The sequence below is a fragment of the Thamnophis elegans genome, chromosome Z (assembly GCF_009769535.1).
Source record: "Thamnophis elegans isolate rThaEle1 chromosome Z, rThaEle1.pri, whole genome shotgun sequence".
In the NCBI taxonomy this organism is placed as follows: Eukaryota; Metazoa; Chordata; class Lepidosauria; order Squamata; family Colubridae; genus Thamnophis; species Thamnophis elegans.
In genome coordinates, this window is record NC_045558.1 from 121,478,866 (window position 1) to 121,494,876 (window position 16,011).

The 16,011-nt window shown below is 43.8% G+C and overlaps 2 protein-coding genes across 5 annotated transcripts; one reads left to right on the top strand and one right to left on the bottom strand.

The window, feature by feature from the left end:
- The first annotated feature begins 867 nt into the window (after positions 1-867).
- Positions 868-4,975, top strand: TBRG1 (transforming growth factor beta regulator 1). The gene is made up of 2 exons (XM_032237017.1): positions 868-905; positions 2,522-4,975. Exon 2 carries the CDS (start codon positions 2,566-2,568, stop codon positions 3,586-3,588), a length of 1,023 nt encoding a protein of 340 aa, XP_032092908.1. The 5' UTR covers positions 868-905; positions 2,522-2,565; the 3' UTR covers positions 3,589-4,975.
- A 2,277-nt stretch (positions 4,976-7,252) lies between these two features.
- Positions 7,253-15,497, bottom strand: LOC116522228 (translational activator of cytochrome c oxidase 1). 4 transcript variants are annotated; one of them, XM_032237018.1, is made up of 6 exons: positions 15,158-15,497; positions 13,730-13,966; positions 12,708-12,814; positions 10,828-10,958; positions 10,332-10,509; positions 7,253-8,051 (listed from the first exon to the last, which is right to left on the bottom strand). In XM_032237018.1, exons 2-6 carry the CDS (start codon positions 13,944-13,946, stop codon positions 7,851-7,853), a joined length of 834 nt encoding a protein of 277 aa, XP_032092909.1. In that variant the 5' UTR covers positions 13,947-13,966; positions 15,158-15,497; the 3' UTR covers positions 7,253-7,850. The 4 variants fall into 4 exon arrangements, with proteins under 4 accessions (XP_032092909.1, XP_032092910.1, XP_032092912.1 ...); XM_032237019.1 differs by lacking the exon at positions 15,158-15,497 and adding an exon at positions 14,987-15,151; XM_032237021.1 differs by lacking the exon at positions 15,158-15,497 and adding an exon at positions 14,949-14,968.
- Positions 15,498-16,011: the final 514 nt, after the last annotated feature.

The following is a 16,011-nucleotide window of genomic DNA, read 5'->3' on the forward strand; positions in this document are numbered from 1 at the left end:
CCCCTCAGGGAAAAGGGCGGCCTATAAATAAACTTATTCTAATTCTACCTATACTTTAAAAAGATGCGAATCTTTTAGAATGGCAGAAGGGTATCAACAGATTTGTATGGGCAGGAAAGAATCCGAGGGTAAAGATGAAAATAATGCAAGATGTACGCGAGAGAGGAGGCTTGAAATTACCTAATCTAAAACTATATTATGATGCAGTGGCACTATCTGTAATTAGTGATTGGACTCATTTAACTAATGATAGAATACTGAATATCAAGGGACATATGGTATATGGTTGGCATGCTTACCTGTTATTCAACAAAAAATTGGATAAAAATTTTAAAAGTCATATTTTAAGAAATGCTTTACTGCGGGTCTGGAAAAAATACCAATATAAATGACAAGATACCCATGTGGGCAATTCCTAGACATGCAATTGAAAATATGAATATAGCACAAAAACAGGATAGAACTACCTACAGACAGCTTCTCATTTTGGAAAGGGTCCACAGTAGACAGTTTAAGGTTAAAGTTATAGGGGTAACTTTTCTCTTTTTTCTCTCCCCACCTCCCGTATCCTGGTTAAACTTCTGTCTGTCCTTCTCAACCACCTTTCCAACAAAAATTCTGGCTTGTTTTTAACTTCTTCAGTGGATAAAGTTGCCGAATAATTAATGTGCATTGATCAGAGCCAAGACATGTGCAGTTACAGAGGCTCTGCGGACGCGGGGAACGGATTCCCTATATTGAATTCTCTCCCTACCTCTTCGAAGCGCTGCCAGCCGCGAGAAGGTGCTAATCCGCCCTCAGCAAGGAAAGGGTTACGCCAGCAGCAGAGCAAGGCGGCATCGGGGATCTCAGCTCTTTCCGCTTCCTGCTTGGGCCTCGGAGAAGACGAGCGGCTGTGATCTCGGGTGAGAATCGGGTGGGGAGAGTTCTGCAATGATAATCCCGATTAGTCGAGGAGGGGGCGGAACAGATGATATGCTTTGCAAGTTCTTGCATAATTGCATTATTTCGGCTAATTCTGCGCTTCTAGCAGAAGAGCGGGGATGCGGGGGGGGGGGGAGCGGGGATTCTCCTGGCTGCAACGCGCAAAGGATGGCGGCTGAATTGCATCCAGTCTCGCTGCTATCCTGGTTACCCGCAATGGCCAAACCACTATACTTTTCCGTTTCCAGCTACTATTTGATATAGATCAGCATCTATAAAACCTGGCGACTTTGAGACATCTGGACTTCATCTCCCAGGCTTCCTCATGCTGGCTGGGGAATTTTGGGAGAAGAAGTCCACATGTCTCAAAGTTCGCCAAGTTTCAGGAAAGCTGCATTTTTAACTGGAGTGGGGGAGCTTTAATTGCCCATTGTGCTGGCAGCAAATGGTCTGGTCTGCCCTTAGTTTGTCAGCTCTCACTTCGGAAGCCATGTAAATGGGTGCCTGTCCATTATCGCTTTCAAAAGCAAATTCCATTAAAGATCTCCCCACAACTTTATGGTACTACCGATGCTTAGCCAGCAAGGTGACCAAAAGATATAGAGTTATGTGCCCATTACCCAGTCCTCCCTTACCTACTCGTGGGTTGCATTTTTCTCATTCCTGTGTCCTTAACTTTCTGTTTATCTTATTTTATTCTAATTTCCTCCTTGCTATAAATTCCCCCTTTCAGCACTTTGGAAAGATAATTGTGTGTGTGTGTGGGGGGGGGGAGATCTTGCCAGGATAATTGTTTTGCTGGACTTTTAAGGAGAAATATTATACTGGGAAGGTATAAAGGGGTTTTGTTTAAATGAAGCAGCTCTGAAACTGGAGTGTGGCTGCTCCCTGTGAGACGGATCTATGCTGAATTAGACAAGGGTCCCCCCCCCCCTAATATTCTGGTCTAATAGCAGCCATCCAGATGCTTAAACAGGTAAGCCTTCTCTAGTAACTGCATTGTATAATGACCATTAGCAGTTACAACAGTGATGAAAAATGATCTTTGGGACCAATCACATTTACGATCTTCGCAGGTCTGTAAAGCAAAGGAAAGCTGGCATAAGATTGTAAGCAGTCATAGTTTCGCTTAATTGCTTTGCTTAACAACTGTGTTGCCAATGTCAATTGTGATCACTAAATGAGGACTACCTGTACCAAGCTTCTTCTTCCTCCTTCTAGGCTAGCCAATAGATGCTTTGGGATCCATGGAATTGAATAAGTAGCTACTATATTTTGTATTACTTTAAAAAAATAAAATAAAATTCCAAAATGTTGTAACTTTGGCTTGTGATGGAATTGCTGCAGCTTTTAATCATTTTCTGCATATTTTTCTGCTTGTGTGGAAACAAAGGTGTGCTCCTAGGTATATTGAATACCATTTTAGGATGCCCCAGTGGTACAGTTGTGTGTTACAATATCCTTGTGTTTGATTAGAAGTATCGAGGCGTGTCTTATTCGTAATTAATGCACGGTTAACTGATTACTGGGATAAGACTGAGCTGGAAATATTTATGAAATTGCTTAAGTTGTTTTTTGGGTTTTTCTTCTTCCCCAGAGCCATCTTCTGCCTGCCCTCTTTCTTTTCGACTGTTGCCCACGATGAAGAAAAACCTACGGAAAAACCAGGACGAGCGTTACCGCCTAAAGTTTCAGCGCCTTTGCCGTGTGGCCAAGGTGCTGGTTTACGAGAACGCAGCCTTGTGCGATGAGATTGCCCGGCTGGAGGCCAAATACCTGCAGATACGTGAGGAGCGCCGTTTCCTGCTTACTCGCCTCTTGCAGGCACAAGCCGTGGCTGAGGATGAATCTCCCATGCCAGCTGTGGCAGCCGGCCTGCAGCCTTCCTCGGATGAGCCGCCTACTCGCAAAATACGCCGGGAACGCAAAGGCAAAGAGAATGGCCGAGCGTCCAAACGCAGGGCACCTCTGGAGCTGGGCATACGCAAGCTGGTCCCCCCAATTCCTTTGGATCCTGCCGGACGGCCAATTTTTCCTATTACTTTAGGTTCACTGACTGTCTACAGTCTGGGTGATATCATCTCTGACCGTCCTGGTTTCCACACTGAGAATGCCATCTACCCTGTGGGGTATTGCAGTACCAGAGTTTTTGCCAGCACCCGCAGGCCAACTCACCGCTGTCTCTACACGTGCCAGATCAAGGATGGGGGCACTGGGCCTCGCTTTGAAATGGCCCCTGAAGACGAACTGGGGGTAGCAATATCAGGATCCACTCCGGATGCCTGTCATAGTCAGCTGTTGGAAGCAGTGGGTGCTGGCCAGCTTGAGCCAGCAGGGGCTGAATTTTTTGGGTTGTCACACCCCGCAATCCAACACCTTATCCAGAGCTGCCCAGGGGCACACAAGTGTGCTGGGTACCGCTGGTGCCGCTTTGAGGTCTGCCGCTCGAATGATGGACCCCCTCCTGAGGGGCTGTCTCCGAGGAATCCGGGCACTGATTTTGAGGCCTTCCAGAGTCAAGGATTGGCTGGGCCTCTGAATCTGGATTTCCCTGCGGCTTCTCCTTCTCCACCCAGCGGAAATGGCTACACTGAACTTTTCCTGCCTTGTGCTACTTCGGCTGGGTCCCCCCTCCCTCCAAGTCCAGAAACTGACCCCGATTGAGAACAGCCAGAGGGCAGCTTTCCAGGTGCACCACTCTTTCGTTCTAGCTGTGGGGAGTATTGCCTGATGTCACTAAAATGGGCTTGATTGAAATTTTCAGGGGCTTTTTTCTTTACCTTTAGGTTTACAGCAGCTCCAAGCACCCGCTTTATCTCTTAAGCCTTCCATAGGAACAGTAAGAATAGAAGTAATTTAAAAACTACATTAGCAGGAATCAGGGCTTTTAAAGGGGGTTATGGAATTTTAAAATTCCGAGGTTCACAAACTTTTGGAACCTCAAACTCCCCCCCCCCCCCAAAAAAAAAGAGATGAGATTGCTTAGTTTTGCAAAATCATTGATAATGTGGCTTTATTTTAGAGGTGGACACTCTCATTTCCATTTATTCTGGAGCAATATTTGTTCTGTACAACAGGAACAGCTACAGAAGATCTTGTCATTAGCTCATCCAAAGTGGGAACCAGTTTGGAGAACACTCCAGCTTCTTGTACAGAAATTCATGTGCTTTAAAGCCTTTTTAAACCACACTCCCGCTCTGCCTAGATAAACAAGCTGTTGGCTTATCCAGTTGGACCTGGAGCAAGGACACATGCATAAGCTCCCTTCCGAATTTGCTACCCTCTACAGCAGGGGTGGGAAGGTATGTCCCCTTTATGACCTATGTTCCTCTTTATGACCTATGGCTCAGGAATTCTGGGAGTTGACGTCCACAAGTCATAAAGGGGCCATAGTTGCTCACTTCTGCTCTACAAATAATCCTCACTTAAAAACCCGAATTGGGACCGGAATTTCCATTGCTAAGTGATGTGGCTGTTGGGAAAAACTTCACATGACCATATTTACCATTGGAATTTTTGATAGTCCTAGTTGCATGTCATTAAGTGAGGACTGCACTTTTCCTGCCTTACTGTCCACTTCAGCTCAGCCCAGCCAGCCATCTCACCCCAATCACTGCCTTTCTAGCCACCCTACACTCCATTGTTTGTCCCTGCTGCCCCAGCTGACCACTGTCTTCCTCCCATTGCCAGTGACGGCTGCTTCACATGACAGCTGTTGAGAGAGCACAGGGAGAAGAGAAGCAGAGAAAAGCTGAAAGGGCAGAGATTGGAGATAGGTGGATGGGGGAAAGTGTGCCCCAAGGACATAAATGCAGCTGGGCTGGCAAATAATTTTGATCATGTGAATGCAGGGGTGCAGGAGTGGCCATAACTTCAAGGGCCAGGCATAAGTCTCATTCATTCAACATCCTTTAAACTGCCACTGAATGATTGTTAATTGAGGACTACTGGTAATATTTGTTTGTGACTCTGCAGGGAGTTACAGTTCAGTCTGAGAATCCTATCGTAAGCCAATACATCCGGTGATATAAATTATAACATCTGAAGTCAGGGAAAGTACACACCACTCATGTTCTGATACTAGAAATTGAACCTTCATTTTGATCCCAAACAGCCAAAGGACAACTTGGGAACCAGATGAGATGAGATGGAATGCATGTAGTCTGTAACTTACTATCACCACCCCTGCTATTAAGCTTCTTGAGTTTTCCTGCAGTTGGGCTGGCAATTGGTGTCAAAATATTTCCATTATAGCCCAATTGAAATGGTAATGATGTTAGATCATGTCTTGTCAGTTAACATGTATAACTTCTAAGGCTGTGATGGTGAACCTATGGCACGCATGCCACAAGTGGCATGCGGACCCATTTCTGAGGGCACGCAAGGTCAGCTCTAAGGCGCAAGCAAGTGCTGGCCGGCTGATTTTGGCCTTGATTTTCAGCCGTTTTTCACCTTCCAGAGGTTTCAGGGAAGCTTCCTGAAGCTTCTGGAGAATGAAAAACCGTCCAATATGCAAACTGGAAGTTTGGGAATGGACTTCCGGTTTGCGTGTTGGGTTGTTTTTTGCCCTCCGGAGGCTTCAGGGGGTGTATTTCTGCTTTCACCCAGAATCTTCAAATGAGCATTATCAAAGAAAATGTTTTTGTAAATTGTATTTGTGTGTGTGATACTCATTAGGCAATGATACGATGAACTCCATGCTGATATTGTGTTAAGATACCTTCTTGTTGTAACTGAGGGTTGTAATTCTCCTTCCTGTTTTGTAATGTATGAATGCTAATAGACTAGCAATTAAATTACAAGTGTTCCTATACTTTTTCCATTGTATATTAGGAAAAAAGGTAGAACATTTCAGAGTAAAGTAGAAGCACATCTATGCCAATGTTGGCAAAGCATCATTGGTTACAGAGATTCCAAATTCATACACAAAATCAAGCACACAATGACTGACATATATTGTATCATGATTTTTTTTCTCGTTACTGATTTTTCTTAGTGTATTAAAAAAAATTGTCCATAAGCCTTGATTTTGCATCCTATTTTGTCTTTGAGCCCTATATTTGCTTGGGAAGAAAATTTGATGGTAGTAGTAAGAGAGAATAAGTTAAAGGTTCCCCTCAGACCATGTGCTAGTCGTTGCCAACTCTAGGGGGCGGTGCTCATCTCCCTTTCAAAGCCAAAGAGCCAGAGTTGTCCGAAGACATTTCCGTGGTCATGTGGCTGGCATGACTAAATGCCGAAGGCACACGGAATGCTATTACCTTCCTACCAAAGTGGTCCCTATTTTTCTACTTGCGTTTTTTATATGCTTTCAAACAGCTAGGTTGGCAGAAGCTGGGACAAGTAATGGGAGCTCACTCCATTGCGTTGCACTAGGGATTTGAACCGCTGAACTGCCAACCTTTCTGATCGATAAGCTCAGCGTCTTAGCCACTCAGCCACCACATCCTTCAGGAGAGAATATGAATACAAAAATAATGTCACTTATCCAATAATAAAGTCTCCTTTTTACAAAAGGATTTCTTTCCCCAATTTGTAATGCATAGGCTCATAATCCTATCTGTGCAAATCAGTTGTGACATGTTTACATATACATTCATCAGTGTTCATATATACAATCGACTTATAACCAGTTACTTAGCAACCATTTGAAGTTATGGTAGACACTTCTAATCATCTCCAAAGGTTCTTAAAAGAGGGTTATGAAATTCTGACAGCCCCATAACCATCCCGTGGCCACACATTGGGTGCTCATATACTGTTATTTGCAGCATCTCATTGTTATATGCTTGTGTTTTACAATTTATTTATTTTTTTGCTAAAAAATAGTATTTACTTTTGGCTTTCAGTAAAACTGGCCTGTAGCAAACAATGCTATGTTTGCTATGCATACAATGCATAACAAGCAATGCAGCGTTCACCTGCAGAGTGCCACAAAAAAAAGTAAAATTGAGTCAATCACATGGGTGAACTGCTTTAGGACCATCATGACCTACTGTAATGGTCATAAGCTGAGGAGTACCTATACACATCTGAGAAATGCCAGCCACACAACTACAATATGTACTTTTTTCCTCAAATTTGATAGAACCATACCAAATGGCCTTTTGTGTGTGTGTGTGTGTGTGTGTGTGTGTGTGTGTGTGTGTGTGTGTATGTACAATTATCAATGTAAATAGACATTGTTTACACACCAGCTTTCTCTTACAAGTTCTGTATTAGTATTTTTGAACAATTTGATCTAAGGGGAGAGAACAAAGTGATACTGATCCTAGCAACACAGATATGAATTGCTGCTGAATGATTTTCCAGGACCAATGCTTCAGAATGGCTATTTGGATGCATTTAATGTCCATCAAGTATATATCCAAACTGGGTCCATCACACATAAAAACTGCATTGCCCTCCAGGTTTGTGTGTATGTGTGTTTCTCCATGTATGTGTGTAAGTGTAAGGATTTTCACGAGCTTGCATGCTTGAAGAAGGCAGAACTATCTCCCAACCACGCTGGAAAAACGGACCAAGAAGGTATCCAGTTAAATTAAGATTACTGATCTTTCAGTTAACGTATCACTGTTGGCTTGGGAATTATCTGTTTGGATATTATTGTTTGGTTATATTGAGGTGCTAATGAGACAGCATCCTGTCCTTCAATGGAAACCAGGAAACAATCCCAGATATTTCTGGCAGAAGTTGTCCAAGTGATCTTCTTGCCCAAGCACTTTTCTAGCATCCCCATTTGGTACATGCTATGGGGTTGTCTTCCGATCAGGAACTTGAAAAGGAGGGCAAAGAGACAAACAGGTATGTCCGAAACATAGCAAACCTCATTTACCATTAATAATCTTGATTTGGATGCGGGAGAGGGATAAAACCAGAATTTAGCTGGTAAGGTTTCAGTAGCTCCTGGAGGTATGCTGGTAAAACTAAGCAATGTTGTTGTATACCCGCACAACGTCTACGTGGTTCTCAAGGGCTTCTAACAACCTCACAGCCCCTTCCATCTCAGCATCTGATAGCTTGGCGTGGACAACTGGGATGAATTCAAGGCCAGCAGACAAAGAACAAAGACCTAGCGACTCCAGTTTTTCACGTACTTGGTGCAAGGTGGACACAGCGGAAATAAACTAAGTGGCAGAGAAGACGACAAAAGAAGGAAAAAAGATATTGTTATAGCCCAGGGGTCTGCAACCTTAAACACTCAAAGAGCCATTTGGACCCGTTCCCACAGAAAAGAAAACACCGGGAGCCACAAAACCTGGGCGGGCGTGGCCAACTTGAAATCACTCCCACCCAGTCACATGACACCACCACCCCCAGCCATGCCTACCCAGGTTTTGTGGCTCCTGGTATTTTCTTTTCTCCGGGAAACAGGCATCTCTTTCTCGCTCTCTTTCTCTCATTTCTCTCCCTCTCATCACTCTTTCTCCCTCCCTGTCTCTCACCCACATCGCCTTCTCACTTTCTCCCTCCCATTTCTCCCTCCCTCTCTCTCGTGTGTGTCTCTGTGTGTGTGTGTGTGTGTGTGTGTGTGTTCCCTCTTGAACCACTTCCAAAAACAGTTGAGGGTTGGTGGGTTTTTCTGGGGGGTGGTGATGTTCCTCCCTGGGTGCTTTTTACCATATGATTTAAATCAAGGGTCATTTCAGGTTCCCAGATAAATGAAGCTCTTTCATCCCACTGCTGTGGCTTCCTATTGGCTGAATCCACCACTGGCTGGCCCCGCCCCTTGTCCTCCCCTCCCAGTCACTCCTCACCTGAGAAGGTAAGAGCGATGGTGGCAGATGGAGACTCATTCCATATTCCAGAGAGGGAGAGAAGTGCTCCTGTACTTGCCTCTTTTTCCGGCCTCTGTCAGTGCTGCGCGCAGCTAGGTTGCTTGGCCCGACCCAGCTGCAACCAATGATCTGCATCATAATGGGCTCCAGAAAGAGGAGGGGAAGCCGTCTCCCCCATTGTAAAGTGCACTAAATTTAAGTCTGCTGCGCAAAGCGCTGCAAGAGCATTAAGCAGGCCATGGAGGCGGCGAGAGCAGCCGTGTCAGCCACAGCCGGGCTGGGCTAGTGTCTCAGGGCAGAGAGAAAGTTGTACATTTCCCCGAACGACCGAGGGGAGGGTAAGGGGCAGGGCCAGCCAGTTGTGGGATCACCTGACAGGGAGCTACAGCAGAGGGCACAAAGTGCCGCATGTGGCTCAGGAGCTGCGGGTTGCCGACACCCATTATAGCCAGTGCCTAGAAACCTAAACCACCTGATCAAATATAAAAAGTTCAAATAGTTACAACCAAGGGGTCCTCCAACAGTGGAAGCTTTTTGTACCCTTTGGGAGACTAAGAAAATCTGCAGAAATCAAACATTTTCAGAGTTTACATTTTTAGATCAGGGTTGCTATTACCACTTGTTCCACTGATTGATTGTTCTAACTGTCAGGAAATTTCTCCTTGGTTCTAGGTTGATTCTCTCCTAGATTAGTTTCCACCCACTGCTTCATGTCTTCAGGTGCGTTGGAGAATAGCTTGACTCCCTCTTCTTTGTGGCATCCCTTGAGATATTGGAACACTGCTATCATGCCTCCTCTAGTCCTTCTTTTCATTAAACTAGAAATACCCAGTTCCTGCAACCGTTTTTCATATGTTTTAGTCTCCAGCCCCTAATCATCTTTGTTGCTCTTCTCTGCACTCTTTCTAGAGTCTCCACATCTTTTATACATTGTGGGCCCAAAACTGGATGCAGTATTACAAGTGTGGCCTTACCAAGGCATTATAAAGTGGTATTAACACTTCACGTGATCTTGATTCTATCCCTCTGTTGATGCAGCCTAGAACTATGTTGGCTTTTTTGGCAGCTGAAGCACATTGCAGGCTCATATTTAAATGATTGTCCACTAAGACTCCAAGATCCCACATATACTGTACCTGTGTACCAGTATAGAAAGGGTCTTTAGACTGAGCAAGTTATATCAGAGCTTGGAATGCACTTGATGAAGATCAACTATCATGTTTCCTCAAATATAAGACCCAGTCTTATTTGTTTCCCTCCTAAAGAGGCAATAGGTCTTATTTGGGGGGGGGATGACTTCCACAGTCTCACCTCATGGAGGCAGCACCAACAGCCCTGCCCAGAGAAGCCTGTGAGCTGCTGGCCCACTTAATCTGTGGCTGCTTGCCGCCACTAACACATGGGACCCGTGGCCTCCATTTCGCCATCAGTGGCCTTCAGAAAAGGCCTCTGCAGCCAAGAAATGAGCTCCAGATTGACGTGCGTGGCATCCCCGGACCTCCGTTTTGCTGTCAGAGGCACTGTCAGAGCTTGTTGCTCAGCTGCAGAGGCCTTTTGTGAGGGTCTTTCGTGCAAGTGTGTGCTGCTTACTTTGCTAAATTTAACCCCCCCCCCCCCCTTTCAACTTACCCTAAGCACCACCTTCTCATCCTCCTCTTCCTCTTCCTCGACATCTTCAGCTTCGGCTTCAATTGCCAAGTCGAATGCCCGATCCAAGCTGACAGGTCTGCCGGATTTGTCTTCCTTGCTAACAGTCACAATCCCCTTTTTTTCAAAATGATTGTGAATCCCTTCGATAATACTCCCCCTGCAAGGAACCAAATCTTCAGCCTAAGACTTAAGCAGTGGCTTGCTAGAACTTCTACAATCTCTGATGTGGAAGGACTACTTACAGCAGGGGTGCCCAAACTTGGAAACTTCAAGACAGGGCTGGAGAATTCTGGGAGTTGAAGTCCACAAGTCTTAAAGTTGCCAGGTTTAGGCACCTCTGACTTACAGGAATACCCACTTCTTCCAAAGGAACAAAGCACCCATATCTTCTTCAGCAGATTCCCTGTTAAACTTGCATGCCCTCCCTCCTACCTCTTGCAAACTAGCCAGCCAACACTCCTCAAGTTCCACTAACCCGTTTTTGTTTAAAAGATGTCGGATTTCATTGGAAGTCCTCTTTAAGTTGTCTGTCAGTATCTCGACATATACAGATGAGCCACCTGGACCTCGGACGCCGCAAAGGTGATAGATGGATTTTATTTTGTCCTGCCAAAGAAGTTAACAATGGTAACCTTCAGCAAATCACATAACCTTCCCCATCACTTCAGTTTTCAGGATCAAGCATATTGTCCCCAGCTGCCCCTTTAAAGCAATTTATCAAAAGCAGGATCCAAATGCATTTTTAAAAATTTATTTAAAAGATTTGTGTGGCCACCTATCTTAAACATAATTCTGGGAGACTCACAATGAAAGCAGTAACTCAAAATCACAGACCACAAAACGGTAACAAAAATGCAGCACTTAAGTCATCTCCTTGGGATGCCCTACAACCAACCTAGATATCCTCCTTCTATCCTAACACCTGGGTAACAAGCCAGTTCTTGGTGGGGTACCAAGAGGTGAAAAGGGAGGGTCCTGCCAAATCACCAGAGGAAGGGTGTTTCATAAGGAAGGATAACCACGGAAAAAGTACCCTTCTGAAGTGCTGCTAGATGGCAAGGAAAGGGACCAGGAACATGCCTGCCCTATCTGATATGGCAGGATAAGCAGTTATTCTCAGGAGGAGGAGGAAATCCTGCCAATATCTGGGTCTTATTCCATGTACCGTTTCCCTGAAAATAAGACCTCACCGGATAATAAGCCAATTGGGCTTTTGAGCACATGCGCTAAAATAAACCCTCCCTGAAAATATTGCAACAAGGCAGCAGCCATTAGGTGACCACGCTTGCAGCCTCCTGCACCTCACTAATAATAAGACCTCTCTGAAAATAAGACCAAGCGCCTTATTTCAGGGGTCAAAAGAAAATAAGACCTGTCTTATTTTCAGGGAAACACGGTAGGGTTTTAAAGATGATAACCAACACTTTGAATTGCACCTGGAAGGAAGCTGGCATCCAGTGCAGCTTAAACAACAAGTGATGTAATATGGCCAAACCTAAGGAACACCTAATATAGCACATGCTGCTGTTATCTACACCAGTTGTAGCTTCCAACTGGTCTTCAGGTGTTCTTCAATGCATCCCTTAAAAATGTATTCCTTAAAAGATATTTCTAAGCTGCTTTTCAGCTCTATACGCTCCACAAAGGAATGGATAATTTAAGACTGAACAGCAATTAAAATCACAAAGCAGAGACCAAAAACTGGTTGGTCCTAGTAACTGTTCTGCTCCCAAATACAGATAGCCAGCAACTTATAACAGTGCATTTGGTGATGTTGAAAGTTACAATGGCATTGAAAAAGGTGACTTATGACCATTTTTCATAGCTATGATTTTTGCAGCATCTCAATGATCATGTGGTCAAAATTTAGATGTCTGGCAACTGGTTCGTGTTTATGACAGTTGAAGAGTCCCAAGGTTATGTGATCCCCTTTTGCGACCTTCCAACAAGCAAAGTCAATGGGGAAGCGAGATTCACTTAACAACCATGTTACTAAGTTATCAACTGCAATGATTCTCTTAACAATTGCGGTAAGGTTATAAAATGGGGCAAAAGTCTCTTAAGAAATGTCTCACATAAACAACAGAAATGTAGCAACATAGCTGTCTCACAAAGGAGGGAGCAGGGACATTCAGAGGGAGGGATGTGGGGGAAGGCACATTTATTGTGATATTGTGGAGCAAATAACACACATCATGTCTTGTACCCTGGCCTAAGGGTATAATTCTTATCTTGATGTCATATAGCTTATCAATAGGATGACACCCCCATCATTTTAACATTGCCCCAGCTTGTATTGTACATCTTTGGCTATAGCCATTCCTTTATGTAGACCTCCAATTACTCAGAACCTACCGCACCAGAGATGGCTGTTTCAATAGAGCCTTTTGGCATATTCTTCCTTCGACACACCTCAATAATGTTGGCTAAATTACTGTTAAGATTTGGGTTGGATCCTCCTTCTGAAAAGGTAATGCAGAAAGAGATGGCAGGTCATTATCATTTGTTTAGGAAGCCAAATGGTGCATTTTAAAGAATTGGAAATAAGAAAGCTTTTTGTTCAGTTAGTACATGAAAAGCAACAATGCAGACAGCAGAAAGTTAAGGCTGGACAGAAAAATAGGTGTGCATAATTAAGAATGTACACACCATAGTTTTCTTCAAAGTTGTAAGTAAGGAAAAGAGAGAACGTTCAGGACCCAGCCTAGTGTTAAATGCAGAACATCTTCTATTAAATCGGGGAGGGGGGAATAGGGGAAGAACCCACTGAAAGGCTCATTCAGTGCAAATAGGAAGCAACATGTTTCATAGCTCCATTTTATTTTATATTCCATTTTCATTATTTTTATAAATATGTCAAGGCAGCAAACATAAACAATACTCCTTTCTCCTCCTGTTTTCCCCACAACAACCCTGGGAGGTGGGTTGAACTGAGAGAAAGTTTCTGGCCCAAAGTCACCCAGCTGGCTTTTGCATCTAAGGTGGGGCTAGAACTTACAGTCTCTTAGTCTCTAACCTGGTGCCTTAATCACTAGACCAAACTGTTTGGTCACTGTTTAATCCTAACAATCTTGGCAGAAAAGATTGCTCATCAACACATGTCACAGTCCTGTCTTTTCTGCAAATCCATCACTCAGACAAGTTAGCACAAGAACCATACTCAGCTAAGATAGGTTTGTCCAACATTTATTGCCTGGAGTATGTTTTTTCCGTATGGTAAATCACAAACCCAAATGGCTGGATTCACACAACCCACTGAGCTAACATTCAACCAACCATATTATCGTTTCATGTCATATTGTGGTTTAGTCAAAGCAGTCCTTAGGATTCGTCACCATGATTATTTTAAAAAAGGTAGTGAAATATTGGATCCTTACCCTTCACAGCAAAACGGATCATCATGGTAAGTTTTTGGAAGGCCAAGGCACGTGCAATATCTTTAGGCCCCTTAATATGTTTGACTTTGGACCACTTGTTGTGTCCAGCAAGTGTGGTACTGGAGGCATGGATGGCACAACTTGGATGATGGAAAAGCATCATACGGGATGGTCGAAGCAGAGGACTCAGCCGTGTGTAAATGCAGCCCACGGACATGACTTGGTTAGCCAAAGATCCTGGAACAAAAGAGAATATGAAGGAAAATTACCATGGAGCCACTTCAAAGAAAATATCATATATATATATATATAAACATGATGGTGGTGTCCCCTTAAATCAATCCTAATCCTTGGTGACCACAGGAACAAATCCATTCTGAAAATGTCTTGATGACATTTTCAGAAGCTGCTTTCTATTCAGTTTTTCCTTCGACTGAGGGAGAATGATTGGCCCAAAGTCACCTAGTAGACTTTCATAGCTAGAGCAGAACTAGAACTCAAAAGTCTCAAAGGTTCAAGTAGAATAGAATAAGAATTCTTTATTGGCCAAGTGTGATTGGACACACAGGGAATTTGTCTTTGGTGCATATGCTCTTAGTGTACATAAAGAAAAATAAAATAGAATACATTCATCAAGAATCATAAGATACAACACTTAGTGATAGTTATAGGTCACTAATAAGCAATCAAATTATACTAGGAAACAAAACCATATAAATTTTAAAGATACAAGCAACATGGTTATAGTCATAAGTGGAAAGAGATAGGTACTGGGAAGGAAGAGAATAATAGGAATAGTGTCTTAGTAGATAATGCTGGCCCTTTAAACCCTTTACCAAAGTTTTCCAAAAACAGACCCACACTCACACAAAAAAGCTCAGTTAAGAGTGAGATAATCAGAACTACCCTTCCCAAAAGGTACAACCCACGTGTATAGTTTATCTGGACATATTAGAAATGTAAATTCTGGGGAGTCCCCGTCCCCCAGGCCCAACAGCAATGCCTAAAACAATCAAATGATCCATTTCTTATGTCCAAAGTGTTAGGAATAGGATAGCTATCAAAAGAACAGCAAAATAAGGTCCAAATTCTTATTTTTTTTAAACGGTTATATTTCCAAGGATGCTCTTCTTACTATTGATTCGTTATTTTGCTCTTTATTTCACACGTGCAGGACAGTATCTACAAAACAAGCCACGCTCCCCGGTTTGGCATTTACCCTTCTTTTATGGGGACGGCATAAACTGCTGCCCTAACCTTGGTTTCAGAATGCCCGATTGGTCGGGGAAGAGAGTTTTAAACCTGCGATCCTAAACAAACACGGAAAGATTTAAGTGTGCAGAGAAGGTCAGGAGGGGGGGGGATCCATCATTTGCTGCAATTAACCCATTACTCCGCCTTCTCCATCAGCTGCCCCCCTTTACCTACCCACGAGTAACTTTGCAAAGCGGCGAAATAAAATCCCAGAATTCTGCAGAATCCTCCCACTCAAATCTCCGCCCCGTCGGGGGAAGAGCCTGAAATTAACTCTTTCTTCTCGGCAAGTCAATTTTCCAATGCCGATTTTCTCACGCCTCCTTTATTTTTTTCAATGGAAAATCACTCCCCAGCCCTTCGCTTGGAAAGATTCCCTGAGCCGCTTTGCAAAGAGAAGCTTCTCCTGGTGCTGAAGTTTAAGGATACGAGAGAGAAGGGAAAAGGATACGGGAGGGAAGAGGAAAACGAACAATTTCGTGGGTGAAGTCACTTCCGGACTTGGGCCGCATTGGCGGATATGAAACGTCTGCGAGCGTACAAAGTCCACCACCGCATAAGTATTTCACCACTAGGGAGCGATGGAAACGGACGGAGAGATAATGACTGGCGTTTGCTTAGTTGCTCCAGTGAGTAAAAATCTTCCTTGAAAAGAGAAGGCTGGTCCTCCACGGCAGTTTCCTCTAACGCAGAGGTGTTCAAACTTGGCAACTTTATGACTTATGGACTTCAACTCCCAGAATTCTCCAGCCAGAATTCTGGGAGTTGAAGTCCACAAGTCTTAAAGTTGCCAAGTTTGGGGACCTCTGCTCTAATGGCAACCTTGAACATAGGTTGTCACTGGAGCATTTAGTTTACAATTCCCATTGTTGATGTTAATTGCGAAGTCGTGTGGGACCCATCGTGACCCTTTTTTAAGTTGGCTTCCCAGTATATTTCATACTTTTCTGCCTCAAAATGACATGAAATGCCACACTATTAACTTTTGGACACATTTTTAAGGGGTGCAAAAAACACCTTCAAAAGCC